This window comes from Lupinus angustifolius, chromosome LG14 (genome assembly GCF_001865875.1).
Source record: "Lupinus angustifolius cultivar Tanjil chromosome LG14, LupAngTanjil_v1.0, whole genome shotgun sequence".
NCBI classification, from domain to species: Eukaryota; Viridiplantae; Streptophyta; class Magnoliopsida; order Fabales; family Fabaceae; genus Lupinus; species Lupinus angustifolius.
Window position 1 is genome coordinate 13,957,123 of NC_032022.1, and position 16,857 is coordinate 13,973,979.

General features: G+C 31.2%; 1 protein-coding gene across 1 annotated transcript; it reads right to left on the minus strand.

Annotated features, from left to right (window-relative positions):
• Positions 1,387 to 4,843, minus strand: LOC109326656 (protein ECERIFERUM 1-like). The gene is made up of 2 exons (XM_019559383.1): positions 4,360 to 4,843; positions 1,387 to 2,341 (listed from the first exon to the last, which is right to left on the minus strand). The coding sequence occupies exons 1-2, from the start codon at positions 4,792 to 4,794 to the stop codon at positions 1,451 to 1,453; spliced, it is 1,326 nt and encodes a 441-aa protein (XP_019414928.1). The 5' UTR covers positions 4,795 to 4,843; the 3' UTR covers positions 1,387 to 1,450.

Sequence of the window (16,857 nt, forward strand, 5' to 3'; positions counted from 1 at the left end):
TTAATTATTTAACAAATTTTACATGTACTTTTTCAAAAATGATTATGATATTACATGTACTTTTTCAAAAATGATTATGATATTACATGTAATTGTTAAAAATATTATGAGGATAAGCATTTTTCAAAAATGTAATGTTATATTGACGAAGATATTGTGGTTTAGTATTTATCTTATTCATTTTTTATAGATCTCTTCGGTGTTAGCCTTGTTTATTATATATTGATGGAAAAGATGATGTTGTTGTTGAGTCTATCAAGATAGAAGTATTTTTGTTTCGGTTGATATCTTTTCTTATATTTAAGAGTCTAATATTAAAATATGAGACTCAGATTTGTTTCATGATTTATATATGATAGTTGTCCATTATGTTCCATTCATGTTAGTGGATTAGATTGTTTAACTTTGTTCCTAATCTTAAATATTATTTTTGGTTCTATTGATAAAATGCATAAAATCTAGTACATAATTATATTCCTAAGGTTCACAAAATGCCATCTTGAAGTGCATTTGCCAACTATAAGCGATTGCCCTTCTTTTGTTCTACTCTAAGGTCATTATGTCATAAGGTTGATAGTGTAGAAGAAGTAAACAATTTATTAAGTGAACATGAGTAATAGTACCATAAATGCATGTAGTGGTAGTTTCGACGGAAACAATGAGGATCAAGGAACATTATAATTTATTTAGTAAATAAATTATAAATGTTGGTACTCCTCACAACAATACAATTTTGTTGATAGATACCAATAATGTATTGGTCTAGTTGTCAAGAGTTCGATTCATGTGAACGACAGTTGAGAGTTGAGAGATGAGAAGAAATCACAAATATCAAAAGATTAATTTCTTACCTAAAAGACAAAAAAATGCTATTTGAAGACAATATTTGAGACATTAAATCTTTCTGTTCATATCAATCTATGGAAGGGACATTAGAAATTCTAATTGATGCCTAATAGATGGTGTTAAATTTAGTTCATTGAGCAATAAAAGATTGTAAAAGATGACTAGTTAAATAATCAACCATGGTCAAGAAATAGTTATGAACAAGGGTATGAGGAAAATGTAGAAAAAAGAGAAACACTTCATTCACATCTATGTTCTTCTCAAGTTCCTGATATGATTACATGAAGTTGCAAACATCAATATAATCAATAGAGAGGAAAATAAGTTAATAAAAAAACATTAAGAAATAGAAAGAAACATTAATGTATACATCCTTGATTTTTTTCTTCTGGTTTTTGAACATTCACCTTTAATATATTTGTAACACCTTCTGGTCTATTACATGAATTATGAGGTGATTTAGTACACAATTTGTGACAATTGATTTAATGATAGTAGACATAACAAATAAGCAAAGCAGAGAGATGAAAAACAATCCAAAAACAAGAACAGATATGGTTTGAAAAAATCATAACAATGAAATCAACAGTGTCACAATTATCTCTCAAACAATACTCCACTCTTTTCCTATCTTATCTTTCAGCTGGTTAAGTTCTTTCTCAGGCAAAGAAACTGTTACAATTCTTCCATTACCACCACCACCATCACCATCATCAATATCTTCAGGTGCTGGAAGCACCAAAACAACCCCTTCATCACCCACACCATGAATGGTGCAATTAGCCATAATTGGTTTATGTCCATTCAACTTCACCTCATAAATCTCAGCTTCTTCCAAATCTACAAATGTCAAGTTTGCTCCATAAACTATATAATCTTCTTTCCCTTCATCTTTTTCTATCAACTTTTCCATTATATGGTTCTCAACCATCTTTTTCTCTGAAATCAGCTTAGCCAATTCTGATATATCAGCTTCCAAATCTGCTTCAATTCTACTTAACACCAAACCATTGTTGGGAAACTCATTTTCATCATGGTTAGAGTTATTATTTGTACATATTGTCAGAACCTTGGTTCCAAATTCTCCCTTTATGTGTGCTATAGATTTCATTAGCATAGCTGATATAATTTCAAAATAAGAGGTGTTCTTGGAAGTGATAGTGATTTGGCTTTGATTTGATGTAGATGTTACCAAATGTTGAAGTTGTTTGAAAGTGAAGTGAAAAGAGTGTGTAGCCACATCAATATTATTAGCACCAAGCCAGTATTCTCCTACAACTGTGGCCTTTTTAATGGAAATGGGGTTCTCATAAATATTGTAACTTGGTGGAAATTTAGGTTCTTTGATATTTGGTGTGTGAAGAGATTTTGGTGGTGTGTGACCAACTAGTATCTGACTCCATTTGGTGATGAAGTTGAAAGCTGAAAATGCATCTCCAAGGATATGAGCCCAGCTTAGTCCTACACAAAGTCCTCCACATTTGAACCAAGTGAACTGAAAACAAAACAAAACAAAACAATATGATATTGTATTTAAATTATTCTTATAACCTTTGTCACTGATACTAGGTAAAATAATATTTAAGCACAGGTGATATTAATTTGACACTTCAAATTTCAATCTATCACCCAATCTTCTTAATTCCTTATCAACAGATAAACAGAATGGGTCATTGCTGACATGGGTATGCAGTGATTATTGGAAGTTGCTCAAATGCCATTAGGAACCAATATTTGGTATAAAATGCTTTAATTTGATGATTATCTTGATGAAGGATATATAAATGTTGCTGAATAAAATATGAAACACATCTACAAGGACGGTGTTCATTACATATCTACAAGGAAGGTGTTATAAATGAACCAGATCCTCTGCCCCAAAATTTTTTTTTGTCCTCATATCTCAAACCTATCATATGTTACCAAATGGTATAATTGAGTGTAATATCAATATATTGATAGTATAAAGATTTATGTACACTCAATGTATCATTTATTATTCATTTTTATTAACTTAATTTAAGAGTCAATGATGATAGATAATAATAGATGATAAATAATATACTAACTATATAAAAACTCTTTATAATTTAAGGGAGTTAGCATTGTAGCAACATGTTTTTAATGCCTGTGTACGTGTGAGAAAGATTGTTCAGCTATCTTTTCAACGCTAGGTCTTGGCATTAAATTTTGTTAACAACATTAAGAAGAATGATCATCTCCATTAATAAAGAAATAAATGATTGTTTTTCTTCATATTTTGAATGATAAAAAAATGACTTTATAGTAAATAAAAAGATAAAAGTATTATTATATGTTATATTTATATGTTATAATGTGATATTTGCCAAATTCTTACTTCAGCATTCATATCAATCATACAGTTGTCTTCAGGATCTTATCAGTATACCATGCATACCCCACTTTGCCTCTTTCTACTACCAATACATTTCAGAATCTTAGATGTCTATATATAGAATTAAAAGTTACCATTAAAATTTAACTTTATAAGAATCTAACTCGGTAATAAGACAAAAGTTCTACAATAATACTTTTTTAGTTAGTGTCGTATTAATTACAAAGTTATGCAATAATTCAAATTCTTCAACAAGGGTATATAATTAGTTGGACTGTTTTTCCTCTGGGACGAGTGATTTAATTAATAATAACATTGATAAAAAAGTTAGAGTTTTGTTTACTTGGTATATGCCTTTATGGTTTAAAAGCCATTAGAACTGTTAACTACTCTATGGATAGATCTGTAGAATATTACATTAGAAATCAAAATGCACAAATTTGCTGATTCATCCATAATTTCAATCATTTATTGCATTCAATAAGTCCGTATGAATGCAATCTAATTTCTTAACAATCAATTATTTTAAATATCAATATCAACGGATAATGTTTTTTTTTTTTGGAATTATCAAGATTGTATCTCACATGTATCGCATTCTCATGAATGGATAGTTATTGACTTTTTTGTCATCCTGGAGAACTAGTGAACTATTATACAACTAGATCAACATATTGTTGATTAACGAATGAATACTAAGAGATAATTTATCTCCTCATAATAACAAAAACATGACATGTATATTATTTTTTTAGTTTGAGAAACATCTTTATAGAAAATTATTAAAGATGACACTTGTTATACTTTTACTAGCAATAGTAGATAAATTATTTCCTTATACCAAAAGATATTTTATTATCTTAACGAATAATGTTTTGTAAAGTCTATTACTACTATCATTAAGAGTATTGTCCCAGATTTTATCACATTTCATATAGATGAAAATCTTCTATTCTCGTTGGTTCCTAGACCAATCAAAATGTGTTATTTTATTTAGAGAAAAAATTATAAAGTAATATTGTTATATTATTTGATCATATTCCATTGGACAGAGACATGGAGATATCATCCTCTTGAAACATAAGATCCCTGTTCCATTTTATACGATGTACTAATGAAAATATAACATCTATGTTCATAGTATGATAATAACATACCTTAACGAAAACGAGAGGAGAGAAACTAAGATGAGGTCCAAGAACATGATCATGAACCAAGCCATGAACGGAGTAAACTCCGTTTTCATGAAACCATTCCCGTAACGTTATCTCACATCGCGATTCCGCTATTCTGACACCAGCATCGTTACACTTAATAAACGGGAAACCAGATTCGGATCTCCTAATCCGACCCGAAACGTGTGAATACATATCAAGCAATGTGAACATTGGTTTCTTCAAGTCAGAGATAGAAAGCCCTTGAACCGCTTCAGCAGTGAAGAAATAAACGGGTCGTATGTAATGGAGCTTCATGAGAAGGTCCATGGAGGTGAGATGAAACGCACCGTTTTGGTCTTCTCGAGGTGTGGCTGGAACCACCGTTGAGATTATTGAGTTTTGGAAGGGAGTTTCCGAATTGGGTATTGGAGCCATTTTAGAAGGTGAGTTAAAGAGAGAAAGTGTATGTGTGAGTGTGTGAAGGATGAAGTATTGGAGTAGAGTTATATTTATACGGAAACATTATTGGATAGCAAGCTAATTAGTTGTGAGATGTGATCGACATGATGATGTTCGGTTGGCGTAAGGTTCTGTTAAATTTCTAGAAAAGGTAAATGTCAAAGTGTTTGATTATTGAAAGCGACAATTATTAGTAATGACATTCATACATATGCGGAAGTAATGTAGGTTTTAGGAAACTCGTAGATGTGATTCACGACTTTGTGGAAGTCGTGGACCAGGAATGCGACTTTCCTAACACATTATCTCTCCTCCATGTAAGTTGTGTTTCTCATCCACGACTTCTATTTTTTTTAGAAGTCGTATACCCTATACACGACTTTCATTGTATATTAGTAATAAAAATATATGTCAAAGTTATAAAAAAATAAAATTAAGTAATGAGTGAGTGTTGAACCATGAATCTCTAGGTTCCCATGAAAACAAAGAACCACTACACAATATTTTTGTTACTAATGTACAATGAACACGACTTCTAAAAAAAGTGAAAGTCATAGATGAAAAACACGACTTCCATGAATGAGAGAATGTGTCAGGGGATATTCTTGGCAGTAGATAAAATATGCAACGTTTGATCTTGTTTGAGAACTATAAAAATTTAAAATTTATGTATAGGACTATCTTGTAATGAGTAACTTACTTTTAATTCTAATGTTTCACATGTTTAAAGAATTGTGAAAGTGGATTCCAATATATATATATATATATATATATAAAAATCTAAATATGCAAAAGTGATTCATCCTTTTTAAAAAGTAGTTTACAATTCCTCCTCTAGACTTTCTAATAAATCAGTGCAAATTGCAGTCAATGAAAATTGCAATTATTAGACACATGTTACAATGAGGAAAATTAACTTCAGACACTTGATAAAATCACATGATTAAGTCCAATGTTTTCCTAAAATCAAGTTGAACCAAACTATTACAACTCTAGTAAATAATATATAATGTATTATTTTGTGTGTTAATAAAATGTATCATTAATAACTAATTAATCATTTTTTGATACATAGTTGTCTCATCAAATATGGAAATGAATTAAATTCCACAAATTAGATAAGTAGTAAGGACCAATTAAAAATTTGTAGAAAATATTGTAAAAGAAAAATGGGGACCCTTTAATTAAATTTGTCTTATCTATTGAATCTTTAAGTATCTCATTAGATCAAATATTATATTCTTTAGAACAACATTTTGTTAGAATATAATAATTATATATTCAAAAAAGGAGTAATTCCTTAATCATTGATGGTATTAGATATACCAAAAATCTGGTTGGTATATGTATGTAGGCCTCTTGGTGCATCGTTTCCACAGTTCATACCAGTTTTTATCCATGTTCATATTTATGAAACAAAACTGAATAGTAACTTAACTACTAACTAATCGAAAATGATGAAATACCCATATTGTGATGCATGTCATGGTCATGCTAACCACCATTTAATGAACCCTGTCCCCTCCCCACCTACCCAGAACCCAGTTAACTCTAACATTCCAGTATTGATTTGAATTTCCCAACTATATATTGTACCTAAGAAAATTGTCTATATATATATATATATATTAAAGATGGATCCATGGTGGATGACTAATATATTTTTAAGAGGATAGATATTATTAGTATTAAAAGGATGAGTTGATAGAATAATGATGTAAAACTCTGCTAAATTCTCATATTATAAGGATATATCTTTCGTTAACACAATTGTTTATATAAGAACTAATGTGACGACAAACATTTCGTATCTGTCTACCATATTTTTACTTTCTGATATTAAATATTTAAGTTTTATATATTTTATTTTAGTAAATCAGAATTTTTTTTATTAAATTAAATTTATATTTGGTGTACTTTATATTATTTCTTTTTTTATTTATTTTAAATGTCAAAGTAAGGTGAGATAGTGATTAATATGTTAGTGGTGATTACATATGATAATATTTTTTTATAGAAATTAAAAATGGTTAAGTATAAAATATGAAAGAGAAAATTAAATTATATCATGTAACAGCTATTAGACGAATATGAAAAAAAAAACTGAAACATGATTATTGATTTTTGGTGTGAAAATAAAAATACGTGAATGATAAAAATACAAATTACACTATCATGAGTGATGATTATTTGTATTACACTTTTCAATAAATTCTATTTTCGTCATAAGAAAAATAATTATAGTAGTTCAGCGTTTGTGGTAAATGATAACCTTGCAATCCTTCTACTCAATCATTAATTCATTATACTATACTACTTTGTTCATTTATCTACAAGCCAATTGGCACTTGATCTTTTTCTTCAAAGTTTTGCAAGAGGCCCTAGCATCTTAAGTGCAATTAAGACTGTTAGGCACCGCTGTATTCTAGCAATTAATGCTCACATCACATACCAGGGTGCTCATAGACCAAATCTTCAGAGTCAAAACATACATTTGGATGAAAAAAATACTCGCTGGGAGAGTTAATCTCATATACATGTGGACGTTATCGGCTTAGACATGATTGCCAACAAACTTAGTAGACCAGCTGATACACACTTTCATGGGCAACATATTTTATGAGCAAAAATCTTAGTCAGTATGGTTTATGGGTATTATGCATGATAGGCATAATAAATCAAGGAAAGTAGAGACCATGTTCAAGGTCCTTTAGTTTAATTAACGAAAGAAAAAGCCTATAACACATAGGTTAGCTTAATAAACTGGAAGCATAGCACCTCATCATTTATGCAAAAACATTTCAACCTGATTCCACCATATATATTTCCTCAATGAGTTTAAAATCTATGCACTGACAGTGTAAAGTTTTTTACACTGTCAGCATATCATCCACAATTCATTTGTATTACTTTTGTTTGAGAGACAATGATGATTAATAAATCAATAATGGATGATTGACTGACAGTGTAAAAAACATCTACATCAGTGTATATATATTAAATCCTTCCTCAAAACAGTAGTAGCATTACTGTGTGCTTCATTGAGTGTAATTTTCAATATGATGATTTATCCTGAATGAAAGTCAGTGCATGCTAATCAGTAATATAATGTAGATATTGAAGAAGTGATGGTATACTTAGTTAAGCATCCTAGGCATTATATATGCAATGATTTCTTATACAACTAAGGCTTTAACCAGTTTCATATTCCTCCTCTGTTAAACATGGTATCTCATTTCTGTAGTGTGCAAAATTTCAGAGAGAATACATGAAGAAGAAGATATGAATAATATGTTTTTGTTTTCATTGATTAAAAGAATGTTATACAATGGCTATTTATAGCAACTTAAGTTAGTTGGGGAAAACAAAAATAACAACTAAACCCAACTAACAAGCCAATAATAGAAAGAAAGCATAGTGGGCCTCTAACAGAAAAACAAAAATTAGGTCCAAACATAAGAGAAGAATTTCAGCTTCTTTGATCTTCATCTCGTTGAGTGTGATTAATTGAATGAAGGACTTCTTCTAGTTTTAACAGGCCCCCACAAGCTGGGATGTGGATATCAAGCATTCTAAGCTTGGAAAGCAAATTATGGAACAAATGGGGAGATAGAGCCTTGGTTAAGATGTCTGCATTTTGAGAGTCAATAGGAATAGAAAGGAGATGCAACAAGCCATTCTGAATCTTCTCCCTAACCATGTGGCCATCAACTTCTATGTGTTTTGTTCTCTCGTGGAATACAGGATTCAAAGCTATGTGGATGGTCGATTGATTATCGCAGTAGAGAGTTATTGGTTGAGGATGATCAATCTGCAAATCGTGTATCAAGTAGATTAACCATTGAGCCTCACAAGCACCTAATGTTATTTTCCTATACTATGCTTCTGTTGAGGATCTTGCAACAACTTGTTGTTTCTTGCTTTTCCATGAAATGAGAGAATTGCCTAAGTAAAAACAGTAAGCAAAAACAGACTTTCTAGAGTCAGGACATCCTGCCCAGTCTGAATTTGTATATCCTTTTAGTTTGAAGTTAGAAACTGTAGGCATAAAAATACCAATACTGATGGAACCTTTGATATATCGTAAAATCCTTTTGGCTCCCTCAAAGTGTTTATCAGTGGGTTTGGATAAAAATTGACTGAGATGGCTAACAGAAAAACTGATATCAAGCCTAGTATGTGTTAAATATAGGAGCTTACCCATGAGTCTCCTATAAATGCTAGGATTGGTGAGAGGTGTACCTGATTCAATGCCTATTAGTTGCTTTGTATAGTCCATTAGAGTAGAACTAGGTTTTGATGCAAGCATCCCTGTTTCCTCTAAGAGATCAAGAGCATATTTCGTTTGGTAGAATAATATACTTGTTGCAGATCTTACTAGCTCGATGCCTAGGAAGTATTTTAATTGTCCTAGATCCTTTATGCTGACATTTGAGTTGAGGGTTTCCTTGACATTGTTAATTCCAGTCATGATATTTCCTGCTAGAATGAGGTCATCTACATATACTAATATAGCAGTAGAAGTAGAAGAATTTAATTTAGTAAATAGAGAATATTCTGCAGAGGATTTGATATAACCTGTTTGGAGCAGTGTGCTAGTTAATTTTTTATGCCACTGTCTGCTAGATTGCTTGAGTCCATATAGAGATTTTTGGAGCTTACAAACCATTCCAGGGTGATTAACAATGAGACCATGGGGGGATTTTCATGTAGACATTTTCTTTCAAGTCACCATGTACGAATGTAGTAATTATATCTAATTGGTGAAGATGTCAATTCTTAGCAACAACTAGAGCTAAAATGACCCAAATAGTGGTCATCTTGATAATGGGACTAAAGGTCTCCATGTAGTCAAGGCCTCATGTTTGGGAAAAGCCTTTGGCAACAAGTCTTGCCTTGTGCCTTTCTATGGACTCATCAGATTTGTATTTAAGTTTGAAAACTCACTTAAATCCTATGGCCTTCTTAGTGCTAGGGAGATTAGTTAAACAAGTTTTGTTGGCTTTAAGAGCATCTAGCTCATCTTGGATAGCTCTTTGCCAACAAACATGCTTGATTGCCTCAGCGTAGCTATCTAGTTCAGTATTAGAGGATATGCTAAGAGAAAAGTGTTTGTGAGTGCTTGACAATTGATTATATGATAGACTATTAGATATAGGATACCTTACATTTGAAGATCTTGGTGAGACTGGATGAAAAATAGATGTGGTTAATGCACAGTGATAATCCTATAAATATTGAGGTTTATGTTTGGTCCTAAGAGACCTCCCAGGAGTATGATTAGCAATATTATCCTCAATTTGTATGTTAGTGGCAATTTCCGGAGAGAATCTAGGTGCAAGATCATGTATATTTTGGCTTCCTAATCCTAATCTAATATTAGATGAAAAGGGGATCTCATTGCATATTGATAAGTTAGGTTGGTTGTTGGTGTCATAGCAGTTCCAGTTTGTGGAGTTCTCAACAGACAGGGTGAAATTAGACTCCCTTTCAGTGTGGGTGATCTCATTAAAAGGAAAGATATGCTCATAAAAAGTTATGTTTCCGGATATAAAGATCTCATGAGTATTGGTGTCAAATATGACATATCCTTTTACACCTTTTTTCAGTCCAAGGAATACACCCTTCTTGGCCCTATGATCTAGTTTTCTCCTATGGGAAGAATTGGTAGTGGCATAGCACTAACAGCCAAAAGCCTTTAGGTGAGATATGTGAGGCAATTTTCCATACAAGACCTTATAAGAACTCTCACTAGATAGCTTATTACTAGGTTGCCTGTTTATCAAGTATACAACATGGGCCAAGGCAAAATTCCAAAAATAGTGGGGTAAATTGGACTGAAATACTAAGGATCTAGCAACACCTAATAAATGTTGGTGCTTTCTTTCAACCACCCCATTTTGTTGGGGTGCTTCAACACAACTAGTTTGGTGTTGAATATCATGTTGTGCATAGAATTGATGGAGGGAAAATTCTTTCCCATTATCAGTTCTCATGTTTTTTATCCCCAATCCAAATTGAGTGATCACAAGGGAATTGAAACTCTTGATTAAATCAGGAACTTCTGATTTGAGTTTCATGAAATACAACCAAGTGAATCTTGATTTGTCATCCACAATGGTCAAGAAATATTTATGACCAGAAGTATTAGGGATATAGAAGGGTCTCATATGTCTATGCGAATCAAATCAAATAGGTTTGCAGATTTAGAGATGCTGACATTATATAGTAATTTCTTTTGTTTAGCAAGGTGGCATACATGACAAGGGTTCATGGTTTTATTGCACTTAATAGAAGGAAATATAGTTTGCATAACAATCATTTTATCATGTGAAGGATGCCTTAATCTAACATGCCATATGCTATCATCATATGCAGTAAAAACATCAACTTTCTTATTGTAAACTGTTGTACACAATGTTGGTAAAGTTTTTACAAAACCATTTCTCAATTCAGCTGCACCAATCATCTTCAATGATGGGAGATCCTGAATACAATAACAGTTTTTGGAGAAAGTTAGTTAACATGGGATAGAAAGAATCAGTTTTGAGATGGAAATCAAATTGAAGTTAAAGCATGGTATATACAAGACATCACTTAGATATAAGTTGGAAGAAAAAATGATACTCCCTGAGATTGTGGTGGAAATCTGATTGCCATTGGGCAGGGTTACATACACTAGTTTGATCCTTTTGTATGTTTGGAAGTGCGAAAGGGTGTTGCACAGATGGTCAATGGCCCCTGTATCAAGGTACTAGTCAAGACTCTTTGCCCTAAAATTTAATGTATACTTTTTACCTTTGTCATTTGTTTCAGCAGGTTGTGTGCTGAATTGGTTTGTGTTGTGGATAGTTCTTGATGCAAGTTGTTGCAATATAGATAGTATTGTTTGGTGTTGTTGAAGAGTGATATTGACTCCAGAGACTTGTGTATCACCCTTATTGAAGCTAGGTTGTTCTCTTGCTTCTATCTGATTCTCAACATTGCACATTTCTTCCTCAAATGTAGTCAAGTTGTTAACATGGTAGTTCTTGAAATTTCCAGGTGGGGGAAAACCATGTTTCATGAAACACTGATCAACTGTGTGCCCTGATTTGTGGTAGTGTGTGCACATCTTGGTTCCTCTACCTCCTTGATTCCTTCCTAAGCCTCTTCCTATTGGATTCTGATAATTTCTTCCCCTACATCTTCCTCTATTGTTCTTGAAGTTTGTTCCATACTCATTGATGTTATGTGAATTCTCAGCAGTATTCATAAGGATCTTGGGATCACTATAATGAGAGTTAATGTATCTTTCTTGTCTTGTTAGAAGAGCAAATGCCTTATTGATAGAGGGTAAAGGCTCCATTAACATAATTTGTGATCTTACCCCCTCATATTGATCATTAAGTCCCATGAGGAAAACAAAGAACATAGTCACTCTATCTATATCCTTTAATATTGGGAACAAGACTGCATATGCATTTGTGTATAAATGTGCAAGAAGGAATTGGCCTAAAGTTATCCAATTCTTCCCATAAACCCTTTATATGATTATAGTAGGTTCCTATACTGAGATTACCTTGTCTATAGGTGTATATTTGTGCAAGAAGTTCTGTTATGCGAAAAATATCACCTTGGTAGTATCTTTCACGAAGATCTTCCCGTATCTGAAATGCAGTTTCCATCCACAAGATACTTTGGGAAACAGAAGCATCAATTGATTGAATCAACCATAGACCACTAGTGTGTTGCATCTGTCCTAGTAGATGAAGCTTGGATCGTCGGTGGAAGGTTTTGGTAGATAACCATTTATAAATTGGAGCTTGTTCTTCGATTTTATAGACATGGCCATGGCACGGGACCAAGAATGGTAATTATCACCATTAAGAGTTTTAGAGACGATGCTAACTCCAGGGTTCTCATTATGGTTCATGAAGAATGGGGAAGTTGGATCTTGAAGAGGGTTGATATATTGGATTGCTTGATTCTCCATTTTTAACAATTCTCAGTGGTGATTTGAGTGTGAGATGAGTGTAAGAAGAAAAGAAGGAGTATAATATCAAAGAAAGAAAGAATTCAACAAAGATGACCTTATTGCAGCGGAAGTGAAGAAGCAAGAGGGATATGATATTATCCAGAGATTTGTTCTAATACCATGTTAAACATGGTATCCCATTTTTTATAGTGTGCAGAATTTTAGAGAAAATACTTGAAGATGAAAAAGATATGAATAATATGTTTTTGTTTTCATTGATTAAAAGAGTGTTATGCAATAATAGCTATTTATAACAACTTAAGTTAGTTGAGGAAAATATAAATAACAACTAAACCCAACTAACAAGCCAATAATAAAAAGAAAGCATAGTGAACCTCTAACATAAAAACAAAAATTAGGTCAAACATAAGAGAAGAGTTTCAGCTTCTTTGATCTTCATCTCCTTGAGTGTGATTAATTGGATGAAGGACTTCTTCTTCTAGTTTTAACATCCTCAATAATTTGAGGTGGTTATATGGGCAGGTTAGGTCTGTTACTCTTGTAGTAATCTAAGGTGCCCTTGGCCTATGAGGAGTCATGTGTCTTTATTGGAAAATAATCATAATTATTGGTTTTCCTTTTTGCATTTAAATGATAAAAACAATGTTATTAAAATTGGATCAGTCATCAAACCGATCAAAATACTAGTATACTAGTTTATTGGTTCAACCGATGGTTCAATAATTAAACTACATATTGGTTATACCAGAAAGACATACTTATATATATATAAACTTGCAACAAAAATTTACAAATATAATACTCAAATTTATAATTCATTTTCATAATCTACTAAATATTCCCATAGACAAATAATTTCAACAAATGGAAAGTCTAAATGGCAAACATAAATATCAATGCATAAGTACCTGAATGTTATAATGTTTCTTATATCATTCTTCTTAGAATGCATTAAATTAAAAACAATAGCTAAATGTTATAATGCGTCCTATAATGAACTAAGTTAGAAACAGTAACTACATGTTACCTAAATTACTCAATTAGAAACAATAACTTATAATGCAGTAAATTAGAATGTAGTACCTTATAAACAATAACTTATAATGGAGAAGAAAGGGGACTGAACGGAGAATAAAGGATGTGTGAGAGACTCAAAGGAGAAGAAAGGGAATTTGTGAGAGATTGAACTCATGAAAATGGGTTTGGTTGTTTTGGGTGTAATTTGCATTGTAAACGGCACCGTTTTGGCCATGTTTCATTAAAAAAATATATGCATGAACCAGCCAGTTTAGCACCAATTCTACAGGTTCACCTGTTTTGGCCGGTTCTATTACATATTCGGTCCAACATTCATAGCGAATTGGTTAGAGGTGTGATTCATCAGTTATACTAGCCAATGCGATACAGTTTTACTATTATTAGATAAAAGTGTGACATCATATTATTTTCTTATTTTTGTTTTTGTATATTTCCTTTGGAAATGATCTTCACCCTACTTTATTCACATTACTTAGTTCTCCATTTCTTTGGTGTCTTTGGTTTTTCATGTAACACTTGGTCTCGCTTTATTTTCCAAAATATCAAAAGCTTGTGTACACACATAATTTTGGAATGTAAAAACTCCATCGAGCTCTTTTGATTTATTTTTCATTACACTACCAACCACCTAATTGTGAAACATATCTCATTTTTTTAACTATCATATTCATGCCTAAACCTGCTTCTAAATGCTTCAACGGCCGTTGATTCAAGTGGTATATGTTTGATTCCCTTTAAGCAAAAACCCGAGTTCGAGTCTTGTAGGTGGAAAAAATGTCCGTTGAAAGAATTAGCCCCACTTACTTATAAATGTTCCCGACTCAGACAGGATTGCCTCAAGTGCGAGGATAGATGTGGGAAACAAAAAATGCTTCCAAATGGCGAATCTAAAAACTCAATCTTGAATAGAAGTTATTCAACTATGAAAAAGATAAAAAGATGTATACAATTTGTGGCTATATAAATATTCACTGCCACCAACTAAGTCGTTTACGCATCTTTTATCACTAAAGTCTTATAACTAAACTTTCCACAAAATTAGTCTCTGATAGATTAAACTTAACATCAAATTAGTTTCTTGTAATTTAATCTTTAAGGGGTAATATAGTATCAAATTTAATATTTGAGTGGGACAAATTTCTTTTGAAGACTAAGTTATTTACAAGTTTAATATTTAAATGACTCATATGGTAGCAATTGCTTTTTAAAATTTGTACAAAAATTTTTTTTTGTTTTAAAAGAGTAAGTTGGTGACAAATGTAATATTGTATTGATTATTATGAAGCCAAATTTTGCTGAAAGACTAATTTGGTTATAATGTGACATTTTGGAGACCAAATTAACTATTAACTCTAAAAGAATATATTAGAATTTTTGGGTACTATTAATGGTTCTCTCTCATATTTTTTTGGTAGAGAATTAATCATTTTTTGAATGCATAGTTATCCCTCCCAATAAATGTTACTATTAGAAGTCGAGAAATTGACATTTAAGTCATATTATGGAACTAATAGAATCTTATACTATTAGACTAACATGTTGTTGGTAAATCAGAAGGATTAAATAACATTAAATTCTAATCACAGTATCAACAAAAACATTGGATAAAATCTACTATCTTAATAAGAATGGAATAGGCTGATGTAATTACTGAAATAGACACTCACTTTCATTGACACTTGGATTTTAAAGGGTATATTTGTAATGATTTTTTTATTTGTTTTGAAATGTATTTTGGTGAGAGAGAAATTGAAGTTGAAAAGACATGAGCTTTACCTTCATTCATTTCTTCAATCTTATCATTTCCATCTTTCTCTTTCTCCGTATCCTTATCTCTCTTTCTTTCTTCTTCACTAAATTTTCAACATTCTTTTCTCTTCCTCATTGAACCTCCTCCTTTCTCTATTTTTCAAATATTGAGACTCACCATTTTTTCTTCTACATTTTTTGACAGGTACGATTTTTTTCTCAACACACCATTGGGTTCTTCGCTCAAAGGTATAATCTTTCCTTTTAAGCTTATTCATATTTGCAAGTTTGTTTGTCTTCATTTTATGCATTTTAGTCTGCATCTTCTAATCACACGTTTTTTTTCATCTTCATCACACTTCCAATGTTTCTTATATCTTCATCACATGTTTTTTCTCTCTTCCTTTCCATTTTACACAAAAAAAAAAATTGATTAACCGGGTGGATAGTCTTTATCCGAAGTTTGAATCTTTGTATAAGAAAGTTGGAAATTTTGATATCATAGAAGAAAGTTTTAATCTTTATAGAAAAAAGTTTGTATCTTTATAGAAGAAAGTTGGAATTTTGAATAATATTGAAGAAAGTTAGAATCTTTATAGAAAAAGATTGTAGAAGAAAGTTGAAATTTTTGATATTATAGATGAAACTTGGAATTTTTTATTTTATAGAAGAAATTTGAAATCTTCAAATAAGAAAGTCTAAATCTTTAGTGAATCTTTGGGAGCTTATATGTTGTTGGTGACCCTCACTTTTGTTTCCATCTTGATAAATCTTTACTTCATTATTAATCTAAATAATGAACCTGATCATCTACTTGAAATATAATTACCATTTTATTCATTTTTTAAAGAATACTTATTTTTAAATTAACTATGTTTTAAGTTTAAATAATTCAATTTAAATTTTTAGATAAGTTAATCTCATTGTTAGATAAGAAAATCGACTATGAAAAGGAAGATTCAATTTAAGTTTAGAAAAGCTAAAATATGATATAAATAACTTGAATTAATCTTTTAATTCAATTATTTATTAACCAGTTTTTATATAATGTGTATGTGTTGATTTTTTTACTTTATTATTGCAAATGATTGTTTCTACTTTACTTAAATCTCATGCTATTATTAACACCTCATTATATGATATCTTGTGTTTCAATCAGTTATATGTTTTTGTATTTTTGTACTAAGCATATATATTCAAGTTAAAGTATAATATACAATACATATACTATGTATATATATACATATACATGTATGTATGCATCTCTTATTTGT